Raw genomic sequence first — 22,688 nt, 5'->3', positions numbered from 1 at the left:
CACCACAGGCAGAGAAAAGCCCGTGCAGCAAAGAAGACCCAGCACAGCCAAAAATGAGTGAATAAAATTAAATGTACTTTTAACATTGCTTCTGATGTATAATAACGAATCTAGGACAAAATCATCCACAATCCTATTATTACTCTTTTCATTTGATCATATTCTCGTTCTTTTCCTTCACTGTATTCCATTTTTACATATTGGTAGCAATAGCAAGAAATGGATATTATAGCCTACACTTTAATAATATTCCATGAGTTGTTTTTTTTCATTTTGCTTCATTTTTTTTTCAGCGATCCTTCTACTCCTCTCCTTTCCAACCTCACATAAGCTTCCTTTGTTGCTCCTGCAACATTTCAAAACTACGCCTAGCTCAAGGTCTTTGTGTGTTATTGCTGTTCATTCGGCCTGTAATACCCTTCATTCAACTATCCCCATGGCTCACTCCTTCATTTCCTTTAGGTCTCTGCCCAAAATGTCACCTTAAAATATTTGCATACATGTAATAAATAAGAACTGAGACTCATATTTATAATTTCTACAAACCTAAGAAAAACTAAACAATTCCATAGAAAAATGGGCAAAAGACATGAAAAGGTATTTTATAAGAGGATAAACAAATAGCTATAAAAGATTATAAATGTTATTAAGAATAAGGAAAATGCAAATGAATCTAAACCACAAGGAGGGATTTCCCTGGTGGTCCAGTGGTTAGGAAATCACCTTCCAATGCTTAGATGTGGCTTGATGCTGGCTAGGGGAACTAACGTTCCCCCAGCATCATGGATCCCACATGCCGTGGAGCAACTAAGCCCACGGGCCACAGCTATTTAGCCTGTGCTCTAGAGCGTGGGAACCACAACTAGTGAGGCTGTGAGCCACAGCTAGAGAGAAGCCCACACGCCACAACTAACAGCTGGTGCCACCAAATATAAATAAATAAATAAATACTTTTAAAAATAAAAGAACTACAATGAGACACCACTACACACTTATGAGATCTGCAAAAATTTAAGGGTCAGACAATACCAAGGGTTATTGTAGATGTCGAATAACATATACTGTTACAGAAGGCAATAATTTGGCATTCTCTACATATATTCTATAAACCAGAATTCTGAATCCAAGAAAAACAAGGAAGCAATTGCATTACAAAGTCAAGTCAAGCCAACAGAAATTTAATGTATGGCTCAGGAAACTCAAAACAGGGGCTCTGTATCAACCTAGAGGTGTGGGATGGGGAGGAAGATGGGAGGGAGGTTCAAAAGAGGGGATAATATGATCTGATAGAGTGCCTGATGAACTATGGACGGAGGTTCGTGACATTGTAGAGAAGACACGGATCAAGAGCGTCCCCATAGAAAAGAAATGCGAAAAAGCAAAATGGCTGTCTGAGTAGGCCTTACAAATAGCTCTGAAAAGGAGAGAAGCAAAAAGCGAAGGAGGAAAGGAAAGATATAAGCATCTGAATGCAGAGTTCCAAAGAATAGCAAGGAGAGATAAGAAAGTCTTCCTCAGCAATCAATGCAAGGAAATAGAGGAAAACAACAGAATGGGAAAGATTAGAGATCTCTTCAAGAAAATTAGAGATATCAAGGGAACATTTCTGGAGAAGGCAATGGCACCCCACTCCAGTACTCTTGCCTGGAAAGTCCCATGGATGGAGGAGCCTGGAAGGCTGCAGTCCATGGGGTCGCTGAGGGTTGGACACGACTGAGCGACTTCAATTTTATTTTTCACTTTCATGCATTGGAGAAGGAAATGGTAACCCACTCCAGTGTTATTGCCTGGAGAATCCCAGGGACAGGGGAGCCTGGTGGGCTGCAGTCTATGGGGTCGCACAGATCAGACACGACTGAAGCGACTTAGCAGCAGCAGCAGCAAGGGAACATTTCACGCAAAGATGGCTTCAATAAAGGACAGAAATAGTATGGACCTAACAGAAGCAGAAGATTAAGAAGAGGTGGCAAGAATACACAGAAGAACTGTACAAAAAAGATCTTCAGGACCCAGATCATCACGATGGTATGATCACTCACATAGAGCCAGACATCCTGGAATGTGAAGTCAAGTGGGCCTTAGAAAGTATCACTAAGAACAAAGCTAGTGGAGGGGATGGAATTCCAGTTGAGCTATTTCAAATCCTGAAAGATGATGCTGTGAAAGTGCTGCACTCAATATATCAGCAAATCTGGAAAACTCAGCAGTGGCCACAGGACTGGAAAAGGTCAGTTTTCATTCCAATCCCAAAGAAAGGCAATGCCAAAGAATGCTCAAACTACTGCACAATTGCACTCATTTCACAAGTTAGTAAAGTAATGCTCAAAATTCTCCAAGCCAGGCTTCAGCAGTACATGAACCGTGAACTTCCAGACATTCAAGCTGGTTTTAGAAAAGGCAGAGGAACCAGAGATCAAATGGCCAACATCCACTGGATCATCAAAAAAGCAATAGAGTTCCAGAAAAACATCTATTTCTGCTTCATTGACTATGCCAAAGCCTTTGATTGTGTGGGTCACAATAAACTGTGGAAAATTCTGAAAGAGATGGGAATACCAGACCACCTGACCTGCCTCTTGAGAAACCTATATGCAGGTCAGGAAGCAACAGTTAGAACTGGACATGGAACAACAGACTGGTTCCAAATAGAAAAAGGAGTACATCAAGGCTGTATATTGTCACCCTGCTTATTTAACTTATATGAGAAATGCTGGGCTGGAAGAAGCACAAGCTGGAATCAAGACTGCTGGGAGAAATATCAATAACCTCAGATATGCAGATGACACCACCCTTATGGTAGAAAGTGAAGAGGAACTAAAAAGCCTCTTGATGAAAGTGAAAGAGGAGAGTGAAAAAGTTGGCTTAAAGCTCAACATTCAGAAAACTAAGATCATGGCATCCGGTCCCATCACTTCATGGGAAATAGATGGGGGAACGGTGGAAACAGTGTCAGTCTTTATTTTGGGGGGCTCCAAAATCACTGCAGATGGTGATTGCAGCCATGAAATTAAAAGACGCTTACTCCTTGGAAGAAAACTTATGACCAAACTAGATAGCATATTCAAAAGCAGAGACATTACTTTGCCAACAAAGGTCCGTCTAGTCAAGGCTATGGTTTTTCCAGTGGTCATGTATGGATGTGAGAGTTGGACCGTAAAGAAGGCTGAGGGCTGAAGAATCGATGCTTTTGAACTGTGGTGTTGGAGAAGATTCTTGAGAGTCCCTTGGACTGCAAGGAGATCCAACCAGTCCATCCTAAAGGAGATCAGTCCTGGGTGTTCATTGGAAGGACTGATGGTGAAGCTGAAACTCCAGTACTTTGGCCACCTCATGCGAAGAGTTGACTCACTGGAAAAGACCCTGATGCTGGGAGGGACTGGGGGCGGGAGGAGAAGGGGACAACAGACGATGAGATGGCTGGATGGCATCACTGACCTGATGGACATGAGTCTGGGTAAACTCCGGGAGTTGGTCATGGACAGGGAGGCCTGCGTGCTGTGATTCATGGGGTCGCAAAGAGTCGGACATGACTGAGTGAACTGGACTGGACTGAACTGAACTGATGGGTGATTCATGTTGAGGTTTGACAGAAAACAACAAAATTTTGTAAAGCAACTATCCTTCAACAAAAATAAATAAATAAATAAATAAATAAGTCAAGTCAATGGTTACCTCTGGTAGGGAGAAGAGAAGGGGTATATAAGTGGAAAGGGGTACGCTTTTGGCTTCTGGGAAGTTATCATCAACATCTTTAAGTGATGGTTACAAAGTTGCACACTATACGAAGTCAGTAACCTGTACATTTATGTTTTATATACTTACACATTTTATATAGTTATTCAAAGACACACCTTTTCATGTCTTTTGCCCATTTTTATATGGGATTGTGTATTTTACTTCACAATACAAAGGCTAAATCACCATATTGGTGAGGCCTTCTCTTGACTACCCAAAATAAAACAGTAATTCCTTCTCTGATTTCCATAAGCCAGTAGCCATTTTGTTTTGTTTCTCTCATTTTTTTGGCTACCCTGAGCTGTTTATGGAATTTTAGTTCCCTGACCAGGGACTGAACCCAGGCCCTCTGCAGTGAGAGTGCAGAGTCCTAAACACTGGACCGCCAGGAAATTTCTGAGCCAGTAGATTTTTTTCTTCTATAGCCAGTAGATTTTTTTCTTCTTTTTCTTATTTCTTTGTTTTCACCTAACATAATCTATGTATCTACTTAATTTACTGTCATATTTCCTCCTGCATAAAGCAAGGACTTCATTTTGTTCATTGCTATACTCCCAGCCATTAGAAGAGTACCTAGAAAAAAATACACCTTTACACTGGGTTGCCATTCCATTCTCCAGGGGATCTTCCCAACCCAGGGATCGAATCTGGGTCTCCTGCATTGCAGGCAGATTCTTTAACATCTGACTCACTAGGGTAAAGCCCATTTTTCACACATGCTCCTGGCCATGAGAAAGAATAAAATACACCTTTATACTTTTATCCATATGATCCAAGCCTAACCTTCATCTTTATTTATTTTACTAAATAAATTTTTGGCTGCTCTGGGTCTTCACTGCTACACGGGTTTCCTTCAGTTGCAGTGAACCGGGGCTATTCTTTGTGGCAGCACAGGAACTGCTCGTGGAGATGGTTTATCTTGGGGAGCATGGGCTCTAGGGCACTTGGGCTTCTGTAGTTGCAGCACCCAGGTTTAACTGCTCCACAGCATGTGAGATCTTCCTAGATCAGGGGTCAAACCCGCGTCCCCTGAATCGGCAGGCGGATTCTTAACCACTGGACCACCAGGGAAGTCCCTGTCCTTCCTCTTTAAATTGGGTCTCTTAGTTTATGGTACCACCATCTCCCAAGCCAGAAAACTAAGTCTTTGATTTTTCTCAAGATAGAGACGTCTCTAAGTCCCATTATTCTACTTCTTAAACAACTCTTCCTCTTCATTCTCTCTGCTACTATCTTCCCTTAGGCTTTTTTGGGGGGTGGGGGGAAAGGAATTGTCATTTCCACTTATTTGTTTTTAAATAATTAGAAGATAAAACAGAAGTACAATCTCTGGTTATAAATCTAACACGGGCATAGATGAAGAACTATATGGGTTGGTAGTTAAGATTAGCTATCTGCATGAGCCCACATGAACTGCTGTGTACAGATCTCCCCACCTCCATGCTGTTCTTTTTTTTCTCCCCTTTACCTTAGGCTTTCATAACATCTTTCAACTGTACTGAAATAGCCTCCTAGAGAGTTTACCTTCTTCAATCTGGCTTTCCTCCCATCTATTTTTCACTTTGCAGCCAATATATTCTTTTCCCTACTTGAAACCAGTCAGTCAGTAGCTCCCCAACTACCCATAGGAAAAAGATCCAACCTCTAAGTATAGCATTCAGGGCCTTTCATGAATTGGCCCTCACCTATATCTCCAGATGCATTTACCACCACTTTCCACCTCATACTTGCTTCAGCAAAACTAAATTAGTTATAGTTCCCCAAATATATCAAGTTGTGTCCATTCATCCAGGCTGTTACCTCTCTACTACCTGACCAGTAAATCACTCCCTCTTCTGTTTATACTTTTTGATTACTATACTTAAAATATTCACTTAACCAATATTTACTGAGCGCCTCTATATACCAGAGACAGAGCTATGTATGGGAGACCCAGCAGTTAATTACGGACTCAGCCCTTATCCTCAGGAAATTTATAATCTAATGAGGACTAAAGACACTCAACAATTAATAGTAAGTGTGGTTAAAGATTATAAAGTGGGTAATACAGTATATAATGGAAATGTATGTTAGCTGATAGCCATGAGAAATGGAGGAAGTAATAAGAAGAAGTCTACATGCATTTGTTTACAGGTGGGTATTCCTTAATTACAGTCTGAGCTCCTTAAGGATAGGGATTATGCCATCTTTATATCACTAGCTAGGACAGTAAATAGTAATGTATAGTAATGTGCATTGTATACTACAAAGATCACTGACCTATTAACTCTCAGACTAATCCCTTTGGCCAGGTGAATGCAGTGTTCTTATTGACCAGACCTGGGTCATGTGCCCACCCTTAAAGCCAATGGATTAGATCAACTCTACATAAACCACACTGACTGCAAATGGGGGAGGACTGGTTCCAAAACAAAAATCAGGAAGCTTGTTACCCAAATAAGAGGGAAGGTTAGTTGGACAGGCAAAAACAGCAAGCAGTCCTCTTTAGCGGACACTGTAATTACCTCAAAACATATCTTGTTCCTTCCCCACCCTGGTAAGGAGTTTATATGGGACTGACCCCTTCCCCAGCTCCAGGAGTAGGCCCTGATTCCACACAGCAGTGGTTCTCAAAGTGTGGTGTGCAGACCCATCAAAGCAGTAACATCTGGAAACTTGTTACAAATTTTTAGAACCCAAACCCAAATCTGCTGCTGCTGCTGCTAAGTCACTTAAGTCGTGTCCGACTCTGTGTGACCCCATAGACGGCAGCCCACCAGGCTCCCCCGTCCCTGGGATTCTCCAGGCAAGAACACTGGAGTGGGTTGCCATTTCCTTCTCCAATGCATGAAAGTGAAAAGTGAAAGTGAAGTCGCTCAGTCGTGTCCAACCCTCAGCGACCCCATGGACTGCAGCCTTCCAGGCTTTTCCGTCCATGGGATTTTCCAGGCAGGAGTACTGGAGTGGGGTGCCATTGCCTTCTCCAAACCTAGTGAATCAAAAACTCTGCGGGTAAGGCCTCTGGTTTGTTTGTTTGTTTGTTGTTCACAAGTCCTCCAGGTGGTTCTGATGCACTCTCAAGTTTACGAGACAGAGAAAGCTACAATTAGTAACTCAAGGAATCCCGATTCTAAGACAGTGATCTTTTGGGACACAGGACAGTCCAATTAGTGACAAACTCAGGATCACTGTGTTATATTCGTGGGAAGCATCCTCCCTACCTCTGACCCAACTCCAAGAACTGAGGAAACATGCAATCCCAGGAGCCAAAGCAGTCATCTTACACTACCAGAGAAGCCAGCCTGAGGAAAAAGCTGATACAGGGGAAAGCCAAAACAAAAGCAGAAAAACTGGGCCAAAGTCTGACAGTCTTGATCAAACTTAGCCAGGGGCTCTCATTCCCTTTTTTAAACTGCAGTATAGTTGATTTACAATGTTGTGCTAATTTCTGCTGGGCAGCAAAGTGGCTCAGTTATACATATCTGTACATTCTTCTTTTATATAGTTTTCCATGGCATTTATCCCGGGAGATCGGATATAGTTCCCTGTGCTATCCAGGAGGACCTTGCTTATTCCCTCACTCCCTTTGAACTTTTCAATTACACAAACCCATAAATTCTCTTTGTTTAAACCAACTTGAGTTGGACTTTTGCTACTCAATCTGAAAACTATTCTGATATTAATTACAAGTTACACGTCTATTTCTACACATCTATCTCCATGGGGAGAATGTACTAAGAAATAGTGTTTATTCAACTGTCTATCCTCTCTCTAAATTAGGCTTGGCAAATTTAGCAAATAAAAATACAAGACACACAGTTAAATTCAAATTTCAGATAAACAATGAATAACTTTTTAGTAGAAATATGTCCCAAGTATTTCATGGGGACATACTGCATATATTTTATCTGGCAATGCTACCCTAAATGCCCACTGTTGATACCTCAGAATCAAAAGAGAGGTGCAGATCAATTTCAGTCAGACAGCAGTGATAACGGCTCTTACACAGTTCAGGAACAAGAGTAAACTCCAAGTACTGAACTACGTCCTACTATAGGTCTGAATCACCTGACTGTCTTAAACTTCTTCCTAAAAGTCAAACATGTCAAACTCTCTGGCAGGTAAGTGTGACAAAATCAAATATGTTCCTATATGAGTACTCACAGCTTCTTTTCTTTACTCCCTTGGTTCCTGGCCCTTATTATACAGATCACAGTAAGCAAACAGGCAAAGGAGAGAACTGAAACGGCCGGTCCTTCTGGAAGAGAAACTATTAAGTTTGAGAAAGTCAGGAAAGAAGCAAAAACAATGACTGTTCAAAGTTGCTCTCCAGGGGTCACAAACTAGAAGTAGACAGGGATACAACTGGAAATCAAAATAATCTGAATCCAGAACCCCTAAACACTGAGCAACGCTTCAGCAATGTCTATGTTCAGGCACTTAATCATTCTACTAATATGTAAACACACAAATATATTTTCATTATTCTAAAACACCAACAACTTTAGCACATAAAGTAAAATGATACATATGTGGCATGGCTTCCTTCTCTTTAATTTCTCCTCTCCTTCATAGCCCACCACAGAAACTTACAGTTTCAAGATAATTTCCTTTTCAGAGTTACTTTTCAAAGTAAATTATAGTACAGTCTAGATTTATTCAGTAATGTTTATCAAGGCAACTCATGAGTAAGGCTTCATCAAATAACTAAGGCCACATATTATGCTGCTTTGCACTCATGTCAGAGATTAGAAACCATAACACTTCAAAGATAGAAAAACCCATCCAAAAATATATAGATTGACATCATTTTAAAAGCTAAATCTTTTAATTACTAAAGCATACCTAAAGCTAAAAAATAGAAAATAAGTCAGTTTAGAAATGACAAGTTATATAACTAGTCATAATATTCAGAATCCAACTACTTTTCACAGTCTCCACAGCATCCACCCTTGTCCAAGCTACCACCACCCCTCAGCCTGTTTATTGCCGTGGCCTCCTAACAGTTTCTCCACTCCCATCAGCAACCAGAATTGTCCTTTTAAGCCAGGAATCATTACACATCCTTCTTCAACACACTTGGATGGCTTCTCATCACAGTCAAGCTTTTTTCTTCATTAAAGCATATTTGATATATAATATTATATGTTACAGATGTACAGAAGAGTGAGTCACAGCTTTTAAAGGCTGTGCTCCATGTATATTTCTCAGTCAAGTTTTAAAAGCCCAAGTTCTTACAATGTCCTATATAGTCTTCCCCACCATCTACATCATTACTTGCCTTTGAAATCTTGCTATATAATAGTTTACCCTCACTCCACTTCAGCCACACCGGCCTCCTAACTGATCCCTGACTGCCTGACACGCATGCTCCTGCATGTCACCTGGTATTCCCTCTGCCAGGCATACTCCCTTACCCTCTTACCTCCCATATATATACCTGACCAGCCCCCTCACTTCCTTCACATCAGGCCCTCCTTGTCCTAGTATCTAAAATAGCTTCCGGGGGAAATCCATGGTGGCCCAGTGGTTAGAACTCCACTCTTCTACCACAAGAGAGCATGGATTTGATCCCTGGTTGGGGAACTAAGATCCCGCATGCTGCGTGGCCTGAATGAATGAGTAAATAAATAAATAATATTGAAAACAGCAGTTCCCTCACCCAGCACTCATATTTTTGTGCTCTGCTTTTTCTTCATAACATTTATCACCATCACTATGTATTCCACTTATGATTTTGTCTATTCTTTGTTCTCTCTCCTCCCTTAAAAATGTATACTCCATGAATAAAGGGAATTTTGCTGTTCTATTGAACGCTATGCCTGCCTGGCAATCAAATATTTGCTGAAAAACATGAATTAAATTAATACACATGAACAAAAACATTTTTGGATGCTTAATATGGTCTGGGCATCATGTTAGCTGCTTTACAGTTGTTAATTCACTGGATTCTCAAAACAATCTTATTGAAGTAGGGACAACCATCATTGCCATTTTTAGGCAAGGAAACCAAAACACAGAAAACATAAGCAAATTGCCCAATGATATATGCTAGGAAGTGGCAGAAGCCAACATGAACTCTGGCAATCTGATTCCAGAACCCTCTCTCTTAACAGCCCCACTATACTGCCTCTGAATTTCTAACTAGTTAATACAATCTAATTAAAAGATATGATCTATGAGTTACTTTAAGTGTCCTAATTTTTAAGGTCAGTCATTCAAATCATAAATCAAGCCTTAGGCTTAATTTATCAAACTTAATTTACTAAACTTTGAAATATGAAATTTATAATTTTATAAATGCTTTCTTACATTCATTTACCAGATGTACTAATTTACTCTATTCCAACACCTACAAGCCTCAGATAAGGAAACTGTCAACCAGAGATGTTAGCTTCCTCATCTTCTAGAAAGCAACTGGTAAGACAGGAAATGGCCTGTCATATTTAACTCTCAATACTATGTAACCCTGTGAATTCCAATTTATAAAATAAAAATGGGCTTCATAATACATCACTGTACTAACTAGATTTTAGTTTTGAAAAAGAAAAAAAAATTAACTCACTAATTATCTTTATTTCCAAACACAGAGACAAGAACTTTGAAAAGAGCTATGGTTCTCCAAATTACTTTTTAGAGTGGCCACTGTTGTTTGCCAACCTAGAATTCATCCCCTCCTCTTCCTTCCTAACAGAATCCTTCCCCTGATAATGCCTCAGAGGAAGTCAACACCACTCCAGATTCCACAAACACGGTTATTTTGATAGTAATCACTACTGCAACCACTCATGACTGGTTCAGGAATGGACATATGACCAAATTCTGGCCAAAAAGCTGTGAAAGAAGCCTGCTAGAGGCTTTTGGAGAAAGTTTCCTCTCTCTAAATACAGTGGCACAGAAAGAGACCTCTTCCTGTGGGAGGGGAGTTCAGGATTGGGAACTCATGTACACCCGTGGCTGATTCATGCCAATGTATGGCAAAAACAATACAGTATTGTAAAGCAAAATAAAGTAAAAATTAAAATTAAAAAAAAAAAAGAGAGAGAGACCTCTTCCTTCTTTCAGAAGTTTTGTGTATGGAAACAGGAGCCAGTTCCAGGGAGAGTAGCAGAACTGGGCAAGGCAAAGAATATGGGTTTTTACTGACATTGTTGAATTTCTGTAATCAACCAACGCTGAAGCTTATTACATGAGAAGATAAAACTTCTTATTTCTTAAGCCATGTTGAATGAGGTTCTGCTGCTTACAGATGAAAATATACTAACTATATACTTTTTTATGAAACATATCCCAGGACGATCAGGACGAATCTCAGGAAAAGAAGTCTGTTGTTCATTTCACAAATCCTTGTTAGAAGTTCAATATGAATTATACCATACTGAGTGACTCTACTGTACAGTTAGAAAGCTAAGAAGGATACATGTGAAAGAATGAACTCTAAAGCAGTATTCCTGTAACACATTTTGATACGGCCTTCTCCAAAATAATTTATACACAAATTTTAAATTTTGACTCATGATTTATATTTTCCTAAATTAAAAAAAAAAAGAAAGAAACTAGGGAATTCCTTGGTCCAGTGGTTAGGATTCAGCACTTTCACTTCTGTGGCCTGGGTTCAATCCCTGGTCAGGGAACTGAGTAATATCTGCAAGCCACCTGGTACAGCCAGAAAGAAAGAAACTATAACAATAAGTACCTAAGATCACATAGCCTGGATTTGTTGCCCTATACTCTTACACACAGGTAGACAACTAAACTGGTCCACAAACAGAACATCGGACAAGAAATCCAAGGCAGGATAATGGTGGATGGTATGACATCATAGTGTTGACTTTGGCTCTGTGTTGGCTCATAGTCCCAGGGCACAGGGCAGTTTTTACACTGACATGGGACATGCAAAATGGTATGATCTAGCAGGCTAGACCTAGTCTACTGCCCCTTTTATTTAAAAAAATAAGATAACCCTCTCACTTCATATGAACTTACAAATAATGCACAAGGAATCAAAAAATATACCATGGGTGAACAATTTGAAAACTGATCTTATAAGGCTCTACAGCTGACCTTACCTTGTTATCCCAAGTCAAGTTCTACACAATCTAAATTTAATTGGTATAGTAACACATTAAACAACTATATTTAATCCAAACTTTCAGAAACTTACTGTTCATTTTTACTACTTCAAAATTTCAAATATGACTTTTATGCAAAACCATAAAATTTTGCTGATAACACTATGTATTGCATTTTTTCATTATTCCTTTTGTTACAATAAATTATCTTTATAAGTTTAAAGATCACATGTTGATAATAAATAATACCAACATTTTTAAATGAGTCACAAAATAAAGCTGGTTGGGTCCACAGGCCTAAGATTTAACAAAATATTTTGACACTGGGTGTTTAAGCTTATCTTGTTGGGGAAATAAATTACATTTGCAAAATAATTAATGCCAAAACAGAAAGTGATTTTGTGTCAAAATAACAGACCACAGCCCTAGATAATTAAAGGGGTTCAATGCTGGAATTTTTAGAGGAAGAAAAGGAGGAAGAAGGACTTACAAAGGATCCTGATTTAAAGATGGGGTAGGATAGGCATAATCTAACATAAGAAGCAGCATAAGCAAAAGGCTGGAGATGGAAATAAGCAAGGTATAGTGAAGTGATAAGCAAGGAATTGGGCAAGAAAAAAAATGGGAATAGAGGATTAGTAATTAAGATGGAAATGTAAATTGGCACCATATTACTAAAGATTACATATGTCAAGTTTAAGAGTATGGCCTCTGCTTAAAATAAATGGAGAGTTGCTAACAGTTTCTAAATAGAGCTGTAAAACAATGAAAATAACATTTTAGTAGGATTAATCTGGCTGATGAATTCAGGATGAATTTATAGGGGAGGGGAAAAATAAATTAGAAACAAAGAACCAGTTAGGAGGTACCAGTTAAGAACCTGGGCGTTGGTTAGGCAGACAGACTTGCTCTGCTACTTGCTGACTATGAGGAACTGAATAAGTTAGTATACACATTTGTCTCAGTTTCCCCATCTGTAAAGTGGGATGATAATCATGCCTATTTTATAAGGTTGTTGTGTGGCTAAAAGAAATAATACATATGAAAGCATTTAACATAGTGCCAGGTCTACAATAACTAATCAACAAATGCTGGCAACTGTTACCTTATTACAAATCATTTCAAACGTGAGGTGATGAGGAACAAAGGCAATGGAAACTAAAAAGAAAGGATGATTTGAGTGATATTTCCATAGACTCATGAGAGTCTAGAAGAGACCCTAGGGAATTCTTCCAAAAACAAAATGGCTCCAGTTTAAATGTCAAGGATGAAGAAAAGCATGCAGCAAGATATCTCAAAAGGTTTTGACTGCAAGAATATGCAAAGAGATAGAGTTAACTGAATATTAGCAATATGCCAGGATATAAGCTACAATGAATTGAGTACATTACATGTGCCAAAGGGCTTCCAGGTGGCTCAGTGGTAAAGAATCTACCTGCCAATGCAGGAGCTGCAGGAGATGTGGGTTCAATCCCTGGGTCAGAAAGATTCCCTGGAGGAGGAAATGGTAATCCACTCCAGTATTCTTGCCTAGTCATGGACAAAGGAGCCTAGCTGGCCATAGTCCATGGGGTCACAAAGTGTCGGACACAACTGAGCAGGCACACATGCAGCACACAACATATGCCAAACACCGTACAAGATATTGATATCGTACTTCTAATCTGCAGAACAACTGCGAACAGGATGTATTAATCCAATCCTACAGAAGAGAAATGGATGCTCACAGCAAAGAAAGAAGCAAAGCTAGGTTTGGGACCCATACCATCTGTTTCCAAAGCCTGTGTTCTTTCTACTACATTCAGGCTGCCTCCTCCTTTAATATCAATAAAAATTATATCACATAGACATATTTGTCATTATTTTTCTATATACTTTGTTAAATATGGTGACCATAAAGACGTCCAATATTTTCTATATTCTATGAAAAATATAAAGCATGAAAAAAACAATGAGAATAAACCTTAAAAGTATTATCAAGTAAAGACTTACCATACTTCTAATGAAACATACTTGGATATACTATAAACTATAATATATTAAAATGAAAGCAATGACTAATCTTTTTCAATAAGAAGATGCAGAAAAAGTTGGCATGGCTTTTTTACATCATTTGATTATATAAACATTCCTTCCATACTACAATATCATTAAAAAGTGACACCTAGCTCATAAAAGAAATATCTTACAATACATACAGGAGAAGCATTTTATGTAAGATGAATCCATCAAATGTTCAGAGTTATAAAGAAAAATTCAACCACAGAAGCAGGATGCCCAATTTGCTAACGGTAAGGACCACACAGTGGCAGGTGACCTATTTCTCCAGTGTGTTTCTCAGCAGACATTTTCTTCAATCACAGGCCCAATATGTTAGTTCTCCACCAGAATGTTACTTAATCTAGAATTTTACCAGGATGAAAATACCAAGTATGCCCAAAAAAGTAAGTTTCCTGAAACAACCTTTCATCTGGCTCCAAAAATACTTCACTAGGTTGGCCATCAAACTATGTAGTCAAGTAACTACTAAACCAGTATTTCTCTGAGTGTAATCCAGAGACCACTGAGGGTCCCCAAGACCTTTCAGAGGGCCCAAGAAGGTCCAATTTTCACACAATTTTTCAAAGTGTTACTAAGACATTATTTGCTTTCTCTACTCTCATTGTTTCACAACCGTGTAGTGGAGTTTTCCAGAGGCTATGACCTGCGATATCTCAACAGACTGAATGCAGGAGGAGACATGGGAATTTATATGCCTTCTATTAAGCCATACATTAAAGATTAAAAGGCCTGACATTAAGTTATTTGCAAAAACATAAAATGATGCCATTCTTCTCACTTTTTTCATTTGTTTCTGGGGAAATACAGCTATTTTCTCATTTTAAAGTTATGTTAACATGTAATGCTTTATTATTTCTAAATGAATTAAATACTTTTTAACTTCTCAGTTTTATTCTAATATAGAGCACATTTCAACAGAAACAACCCACTTAAACAGAAACTCTTTGGGATCCTCAATAATTTTAAGAGTATAAAAGGGGCTGTTGTTGTTTAATCACTAAGTCGTGTCCAACTCTTTGAGACCCCATGGACTGTAGCCCTCCAGGCTCCTCTGTCCATGGGATTTCCCAGGCAAGAACACTGGAGTGGGTTGCCATTTCCTTCTTCAGGGGATTGTCCCAACCCAGGGATCAAACCTGGGTCTCGTGCGTTAGCAGGTGGATCCTTTACCACCGAGTCACCCAGGAAGCCCATAAAAGGGGTACTGAGATTTAAAAAAATGAGAATCACTTTTCCAGACCTTCCTATATTTATGTTTTGCCAAGCAATTAAATTTTTAAATTTTTCAAATTATCACTGAAGAGATTGCTGCTGCCCTACAGATTCAGAAATTTGTTCTTAATAAGAAAAAAATAAGAACAAAAAAATCTACAATCTTAAAAAGAACTGTATGTTAGTCTAAAAAAGAAATGATTTATTACATCTTCTCAAAATAAACACAATGTCAAAACTGAAGTGCACTCTTACAGACCACTACCTACAAGCTTTGGGGATGAGTTTATGATCAGCTGCATATTGGCAATCTTCCAACAGCTCTTATCCCAAAAACAGGGCTCTCTGGGGCTTCCCTGGTGGTCCACTAGTTAAGAATATGCCTTGCAATGCAGGGGTCAACCAGTTCAATTCCTGGTCCGGGAGGATCCCACATGTTGCTAAGCAACTAAGCCCAAGCCCCCAAGTGCCATGATATCAAAACTACTGAAGCCCCACACGCCTAGAAGAGTAACAAGAGAAGCCACTGCAACGAGAAGCCAGAGCACCACAACAAAGAGTAGCCTCCACTTGCCGCAACTAGAGAAAGCCTGCACACAGCAACGAAGACCCATCACAGCCAAAAAATAAATAAATAAATCTAAAAAACCAAAAAACAGGGCTCTTGGAAAGGACACCAACTGTTCTGTTACGGAATAATCCTGATTTCCAAATCACAAGAGGACTAACCAAGATGCTTATAAGCAATTCTCTGTACCATAATCTTAACATTTCTGAAATTAAAACATTTTATACTCCCTCTAAACAGTTTGGTATTTCCCAGTATTTCTGGGAAACATATAAAGATTAAGACATCAAAGTTTCATTTGGATCCAACCCTTACATTGTCAGTAAATTATAATAGATGTAGCAATCCAGCCAGTTATTAGAATCTTCAGGATACATGGTAATGGTAGTTTTTGAAAATACAGGCTGGAAAGAAAGACCTTCGAAAAATAGTTTTTGAGGCTGCTGACAGCAAAAATAGACAAAAATTTCACATTTACACTTCAGACTAAAATTAAAATGAAAGTCATATTTTAAAAACTGTAATATTAATATTACAGTTAAGGACCCTAAGTCAATAACTGTGTAATTTGAAAGTTACTTAAACAGAGGCTACTGCAATAGCCAAGAAATGAAGTGACTGAAGACCTTAAGTAAAAAAGCAGGTAAAGGCTAGAAAGAAACAACACTCCTTAGGCATTCGTTAATTCAACACATATTTATTAAATTGTCTACTACTTGCAAGACCTTGACAAGCTAAGAAGCTCATAAACTGGTGGGAACATAATTCCAAAGGGGGAAGTATACATAAATAAATGCAGAAGCTACTCTAGGCAGAATGGAAAAAGTTCTATCTGAGAAGTGCTAGAAGAGGGAGGGAAAGAAAGGAAGGATGTCTCCAAACAGTAGGGATCAGGGAACACACATGCTGGCAAAGAAGTCATCTAACCAGGACCCTTAACATGTATGAGATTTCAACCCAAAGTGAAAGGCACCCAGGAAGAGGGAACAGCACACAGTCAAGGAACAGCAAGTATAAAACAGCTTCCACAGAACTTGTGATGGACTCCAGGAGGAGAAAAGACTGGAAAATTAGGTTGGAAGCAAAAATAAAGGGACTTATATTAAAGGATAAGCAAGATGTGGCTTTTTTCAGTAGGCAAAGGAAAAGCGCTGGAAGGTTTTTAAGTCATTGAAAGGTTTACCATTGGAAGATAAATCACTACATGATACTTTAAGAACACTGTGGACTGGACAGAGTAGAAACAGGGGGAGAACAGTTAGTGCACTCACACACCAGTCCAGGAGCTTGATCTAGGATCCTATGATAGGAACTAGGGAAAGGATGGATACAAGACATGTTGCAACCTCTTCACTAAAAATTTACTTAGTTTTAAACATCTCAAAACTTAATTTATCACACAAAACAAGGCTGTTCACATTATTTACATTAAAAACCATTCATTTCATAGGCAATATTTTAGCATACTCAAGTATGTTTCCTTTTCAAAAAGCTGTTAGAAATAACTAATTGTATTCTATTAATACATTAAGCCTACAAATGAGTAATGAACAGTATACACATACTTCTAATATTCTGACTAGAATCTCAGTATGCAAAATTTCATTTAAGAATAAACATTCTAAACTCAAAAGTTTATTTCCATGGAATACACAAAGTTTGGATCAGAATTTTCTAAACAACCTTTTAACACCCACAGCACTGTATAATGAAAACAGCTGACTTTTCTTAAAATCATTTTTGGACAAGTCAACTCAACTCAGTTTATATTTCTACTAGGCCCATGTTTTTCAAATATTAGTGCCTTCTTCATTTTCTCCCCTCCTCCCCACTCACCTCTCCGCCCAACAAATTCCCTTTGTATGTCTGCAAGGCCAGATATTAAATGAACATAGTATCATTCTCAGGCAGTCTGAATATATGATTCTCACAGTAACAGATATCTAGAATTATTAACCTTACTTTTTAGAGGAGAGGAACCAATGATGTACTAAATTTCCATTTATGTGAATGACAAATGCATCTAGTAGAAATGATGCTTTACCATTAAGGGGAAACAAAGAGGGAAATACACACAATAGATGGGTGGCAAATCTTAAAAACTTTGCAAAATACAAAAAAAAAGCTGAATCTGGATTGCAGTCACAATTATAAAAGCAAATAAAGAAGGCTCCAAAATGAAGGGAAAGAAAAAAAATTCTAAGTGATCATTGAGAGCGAAAAAGATTGATTCAATATTAGTACTGGCTCTTAATATAACATCATTTAACACTCTATCACTCGATGACTAATTGAAAAAAACACAAAGAGGAGAATTCACTGTTCACAAGGACACAGGAAATAATTTCTACATACATCCTGTAAGACAGTTATACTTCATTACACTTTCATGGGCTCAGATCTTTTCAAAGGTTTCCAAAAACATACAGTCTCATGATAACCGAGATTCCCCAATGACACAATTTATTCTGTAGGCTTGGCTATAACACATTTTTAAAAGACATAACGAATTCATCCTCAACAAAAATAGTCACAAAGGCCCTCTACTTATTCAAAATCATTACATAAAGCACTGTCTGTAATTGCAAACAGGATTTGAAAATCTGACAGCTGATAATCAGGACATAGACTTAAAAGAAAAAAAATTACCCAACTTTTCTATTTTCCTTCCTTTTCTTTTCCTACCATATACACAAAATGTCTGTAAGGATCTCAGACAAAGCTCTAAAGTAAAAATAGAGTCTGTGTATACTTTACATTATGGGGACTCAAACCTATCACATATATGTACACATCACATATATTCACACAAAAAAGGTTCTTCCTCTTTTTACGCTAAGAATCGAAGTTACATTAAATACTATCCCATAAATTAAGTTAAATCACCATAAATTAAAGATTAATAAAACAGTGCACGCAGATCTCTCTGAGTGACTATATTCTGAAAAGAAAAACCTCAGACTAAGGCCATGACTGAATAAAAAAGCCCAGCCCCTGAAAATCACTAACCGGCACTCGGTTTCCACGAGAGAAAAGGGGGTCTTTAAAACGAATAATCACATAGGCAAGCCCAGTTTCAGAAGTTAACGAAGGTAAAACACAGCGAGCCAAACGTACGAAATGACAAGCTTTAAAGAATTCCCCTAAAGGGAAAGACTGACTTTAAGACTGGGATATAAAGCATCCTTTGCAGGTAGAATCTTTAACTGAAACGGGGAGGGGGGAAGGGGAGGTGGAGGGTACGACGAAAACCTGAACGAGAAGCAAAGGCAAAGTAAAAGAAACGGGTCCTTCCTCCCACCCCCACCACCCCAGCCCCCACCCCCACTCTCACAGGACAATAGGATCGGGGTCCTAACTGCAAACTTTAAACGTGTAAACCAGAAGCAGTTTTTACTGCAGCTCTAACTGCAAATCTGCCCCTCATCCCGAACCTAGAGCACCCAAGAATACTTCTGCCCGGAAAACATCACCAAGGTCTTGTTAAACACAAATCAGACCCATCACAAGATTCTTTTTTTTCTCCCAAGTACCTGGAGGATCCATTTCAATATAAAATATCAGTTCTGTCGAATAGGGCATCATCACCTCCCTCCAGTCTGCGTCATCGCGGTCCATACTCCACACCGTATTGTACATCGTGCTGTCAGGGGCAGGTCGTCAGAAAATATATAGAAAGCATATATATTCTTTATCTGCTATTTTAAAAATTTAAAAATATATATCTGTAAAAGTCCCACTGGAAAATGTACTTCGGGGTTTCCAACGGCCGGTACAAGTCCAGCCAACTAACAGGACGAGGACGGGGTCCTTCTCCCCTCTCCTCCGGCATCAAACAAAATGCCTCCGGAATGTTCAATCTATGGGCTTTTCTCTTCGAAGGGATACAGAGAGGCTTGGGGGTGGATGGGGGGCGAGGGCAGAGGTGTTAAAAAGCGGTTTTCCAAAAATCCCTTCTACACAGTCGTTCTGCAAAGAGAAAAGCTCCTATAGCCTTCAAATCTTTCCGCGGAAGCCACTTTCGTGTCCTTCGAGAGGGAGAATGGAGAGGGGGGAAAAAGAACGCGTTGCAAGAAAGGTGGGGAAGTGACAAAGGAAGGAATAAAAAGGGGGTTGGGTATTGCGTTCAAGTTTCGGGGTCCCACTGGTCTGCGAGGAGAGATCCCCTCAGAGGCCGGGACCCGAGCTTCGTTCCGTTCGGACTCGGAACCGAAGCTGCCGCAGCCTTGGGATGGGGTCCTGTTCCAGAGTCCAGTTATCTTTGCTTGGCCGGACGCTGCCGCCGGGCTGTAAGCGAGCCCGCCAGCGCCTGATTCCCTCACGCTCTGCCCTGACTCCAGCCACTAGAGTTTCATTTTAACGGCGCGGAGGGGGACACCCTTCCCCGCCCCCAAGCTCCCCCGCTGAGGCGCCACCCAACCAGGACGAGCAGGGGAGACGGCCAGCATCGCCAGTGCTCCTCCCACTCTATCCCGCCTCGAAGTGTTGGGGTTTCTGTCAGGTGCCTGAGACAGTGTGAGTAAAACTGTCCTCTGCCTCAGCTATCAATTCTCCCCATCGCTCCCTAGGCCTCGGCTCCTTAACCCACCAACCTCTTCCCCCCCAAGCCTCAATCAGAATGGTAGGGCCCGGGCGCTGGCTGCTCGCCAGGAGTCAGTGCCTGGAGCACGCGAGCCGGGCCGGGAGGGAGAGGCGAGCAGGGAGGAGAGGAGGGGGGAAGAGAGAGTGAAGTGGCTGGTGATTGGCTTAGCCGGGTTGCCGGAGCCCGGAGCCTGCGTCTTTTGTCTGCCTTGCTCCAGCGAAGGAGCGGGAGACGACTGCGCGCCCCAAGCGGGCCAATCAGGAGCCACCCGGCGCCGGCCGGTGTGGCGGCGATTGGTCAGAGCCTAGTTACTAAGCGGGACAAAGGCAGAAGGGGGAAAGAAAAGAAGAGGAGGAAAAAAAAAAAGAAAGAAAGAAAGCGCAAACGGCGGTTACTGACAGGCTGGGCGAGCGCTCGGGGGCTCAAGCTGCCCGGAGACAGGCGGGGCTCCCGCTGAGGCTCGGTCCGCTCGGACGAGTAGAAGAGGGGGAGGACGGGCTGGCGCGAGACAGCTCTGCCCGGAGACTGGCCGCGGGGGAGGGGAGCGGACCGAGAGGGGAGCCTGCTGTCACTTGGCGGGACGCGCGGTCTTCTGGCCCTTAGGATGTCCCCGGGCAGAGTTCTTCCCCCACGGACCTCTTCCCCTTGCTAGGACAGCCCGCTCCACCTCACCCACCCCCCGTGATAAGTTGTCAGATAAAGCAAAGGTCCCTAAAGCCAACTGCTGGACCGTTATTGCTCAGTGAGAGGACATGCCCGTGGGCCCCGTGCAGCAGTCCCGGCCGCTAACCTGAGCCTGGCCTCGATTTCTTCCCGTGAGCAGTGAGGCACTTCTTAAGGAGGCATTTCGTAGTTCCTCTGTGCTTTCCACATCGGGACTTTCGAACCCAGGGGGAACTCGCCACACCTGAAATAAATGGTGGAGCACCGCAGCAGGCCCCTCAACTCGAGTGCTCTAGCCAGGAGGGGGAAAAAAAAAAACAAAACAGAAAAGCCTTGCAATTACAGCGCGTGTGTGAGTTTCGAAATAAATCACAGGTGGAATCTCTCCCCAAAAGAGCTCTATTCTGTCCCCCCCCGACAGACCCTCTTCCACGTATACCCAGTCCCTCCCCTCATTCTTAAAGTATGAAATGCTAAATACTTTGACGCATTTCAGAAACTGCTAATTAACTTGCTGCGGGTCGGGGGGTACAGTAGCATCTCTTGAAGGTTGTGCCTGGAATTGCCGCTCTTCATACTCTTCAATACAGTCAGGAGGCCAAAAACTGCTCCATTTCCTCTTTACACAGGAATAACAAAGCCCATTGTGTTTGGGTTGACAACCTGATTTAAGCCCCAGCAAAAACTACCGTGAGTGGCTCTGCTATATTGACATGCCTGTGGGAAAGTTGCCACGTTTCACCCTCAACCTCCTCAAGTGGTTCTGCCTTCCTTAAAAGTGCTCTGACTGTGAGTTGAGACAGTTTCTGGGAGCAGACAGTCAAAATGTGTATGGACTGCGTATAAAGTCAGGGGTTGAAAAGAGCCAGGAAGAATGAATGGACCGGACTGTGCTGAAAATACATATCAGGATTCTTAATAGACTTACTTTCTTACATTTCTGAAATTCAAATGCGATTCAGAAGGCAAATCTATCTGGGACAGGGCGCATTAATTTGAATGTCCTGGACCATTCATCAGATAGAAGATGCTGGAAGATCAACTCCCAATTTGTGGCTGGCTTCCCAGCAGACTCTTTACTTCTTGCTATCTGGGAGCCAGAAGCACTCACATTTGATAACTCAAAAAGCAGAGCAATCAGTCAGGGCAAGTTGCTTTATTTTTGTTCACGGGTGTCCCTGTGCATTCCCAAACAAAATGAAGGTGAAGAGAGGAAGTGTGGAAAAGATAATGTCTCAGAGATTTCCATAATAGCTTTTGTGTGGACCACTTCTCATGGTTTGGTGGTGGGGGTTCAATTTTCAATAAACAGAACAATCACCCAGGCCCTCCCCACAACTAAGCCTTCAGGAGATGTAGTAAAGAAGCAGGAAAGTGTATAATATGTGCTCCAAACTGACACACACAGTAAAGCTGTGTGATTCAACCTTGCCACCTAAGATCATATGACCCAGCTGCCCAACAAATAAACCTTTGAATAGGAGGCCTCTGAAGAATAACAGTGATGCAAGAGGTAAGGATGAATCAAGGGGAAGCACACTTCTTTCAGATGGACTTGAACCAGTGCCCTGCCATGGTGGGAAGCGCCTGTCATATGATGCTGGCTTTACTTTCCTTCAGTTGAGAAATAGAAGTGAGGTTCTGACTACTTGTCACCAAGCTGCCTCAGGCTTTTTGGCAAATGTTAGCTCTGGTGCCCTGGACCATTTCCATCCTGGAGAATTATATTTGGCCTGGGTGTGGATTAAATTCAGCTCTAAGAGCTCAAACTCCTGGGTCACCACCGGCTACTTTGAGAACTGGTTTTTTCCCATTT

The 22,688-nt window shown here is 40.8% G+C and overlaps 1 protein-coding gene across 4 annotated transcripts in view; it reads right to left on the bottom strand.

Annotated features, from left to right (window-relative positions):
* PIK3R3 (phosphoinositide-3-kinase regulatory subunit 3) overlaps positions 1-20,041 on the bottom strand; it is a 110,273-nt gene extending 90,232 nt beyond the window's left edge. For 3 of the 4 annotated variants that reach the window (XM_068964357.1, XM_068964358.1, XM_068964359.1), the window contains exon 1: positions 19,161-19,266. In XM_068964357.1, the coding sequence (XP_068820458.1) occupies positions 19,161-19,266 (106 nt within the window). Of the gene's footprint in view, positions 1-19,160; positions 19,269-20,025 lie in introns of those variants that run through there. The other variant, XM_068964360.1, reaches the window with a different exon arrangement.
* Positions 20,042-22,688: the final 2,647 nt, after the last annotated feature.

Source organism: Capricornis sumatraensis, chromosome 2 (assembly GCF_032405125.1).
Source record: "Capricornis sumatraensis isolate serow.1 chromosome 2, serow.2, whole genome shotgun sequence".
NCBI lineage: Eukaryota > Metazoa > Chordata > Mammalia > Artiodactyla > Bovidae > Capricornis > Capricornis sumatraensis.
The sequence above is the reverse complement of the archived record's forward strand: the minus strand, read 5'-3'. Positions and strand labels throughout refer to the sequence as shown.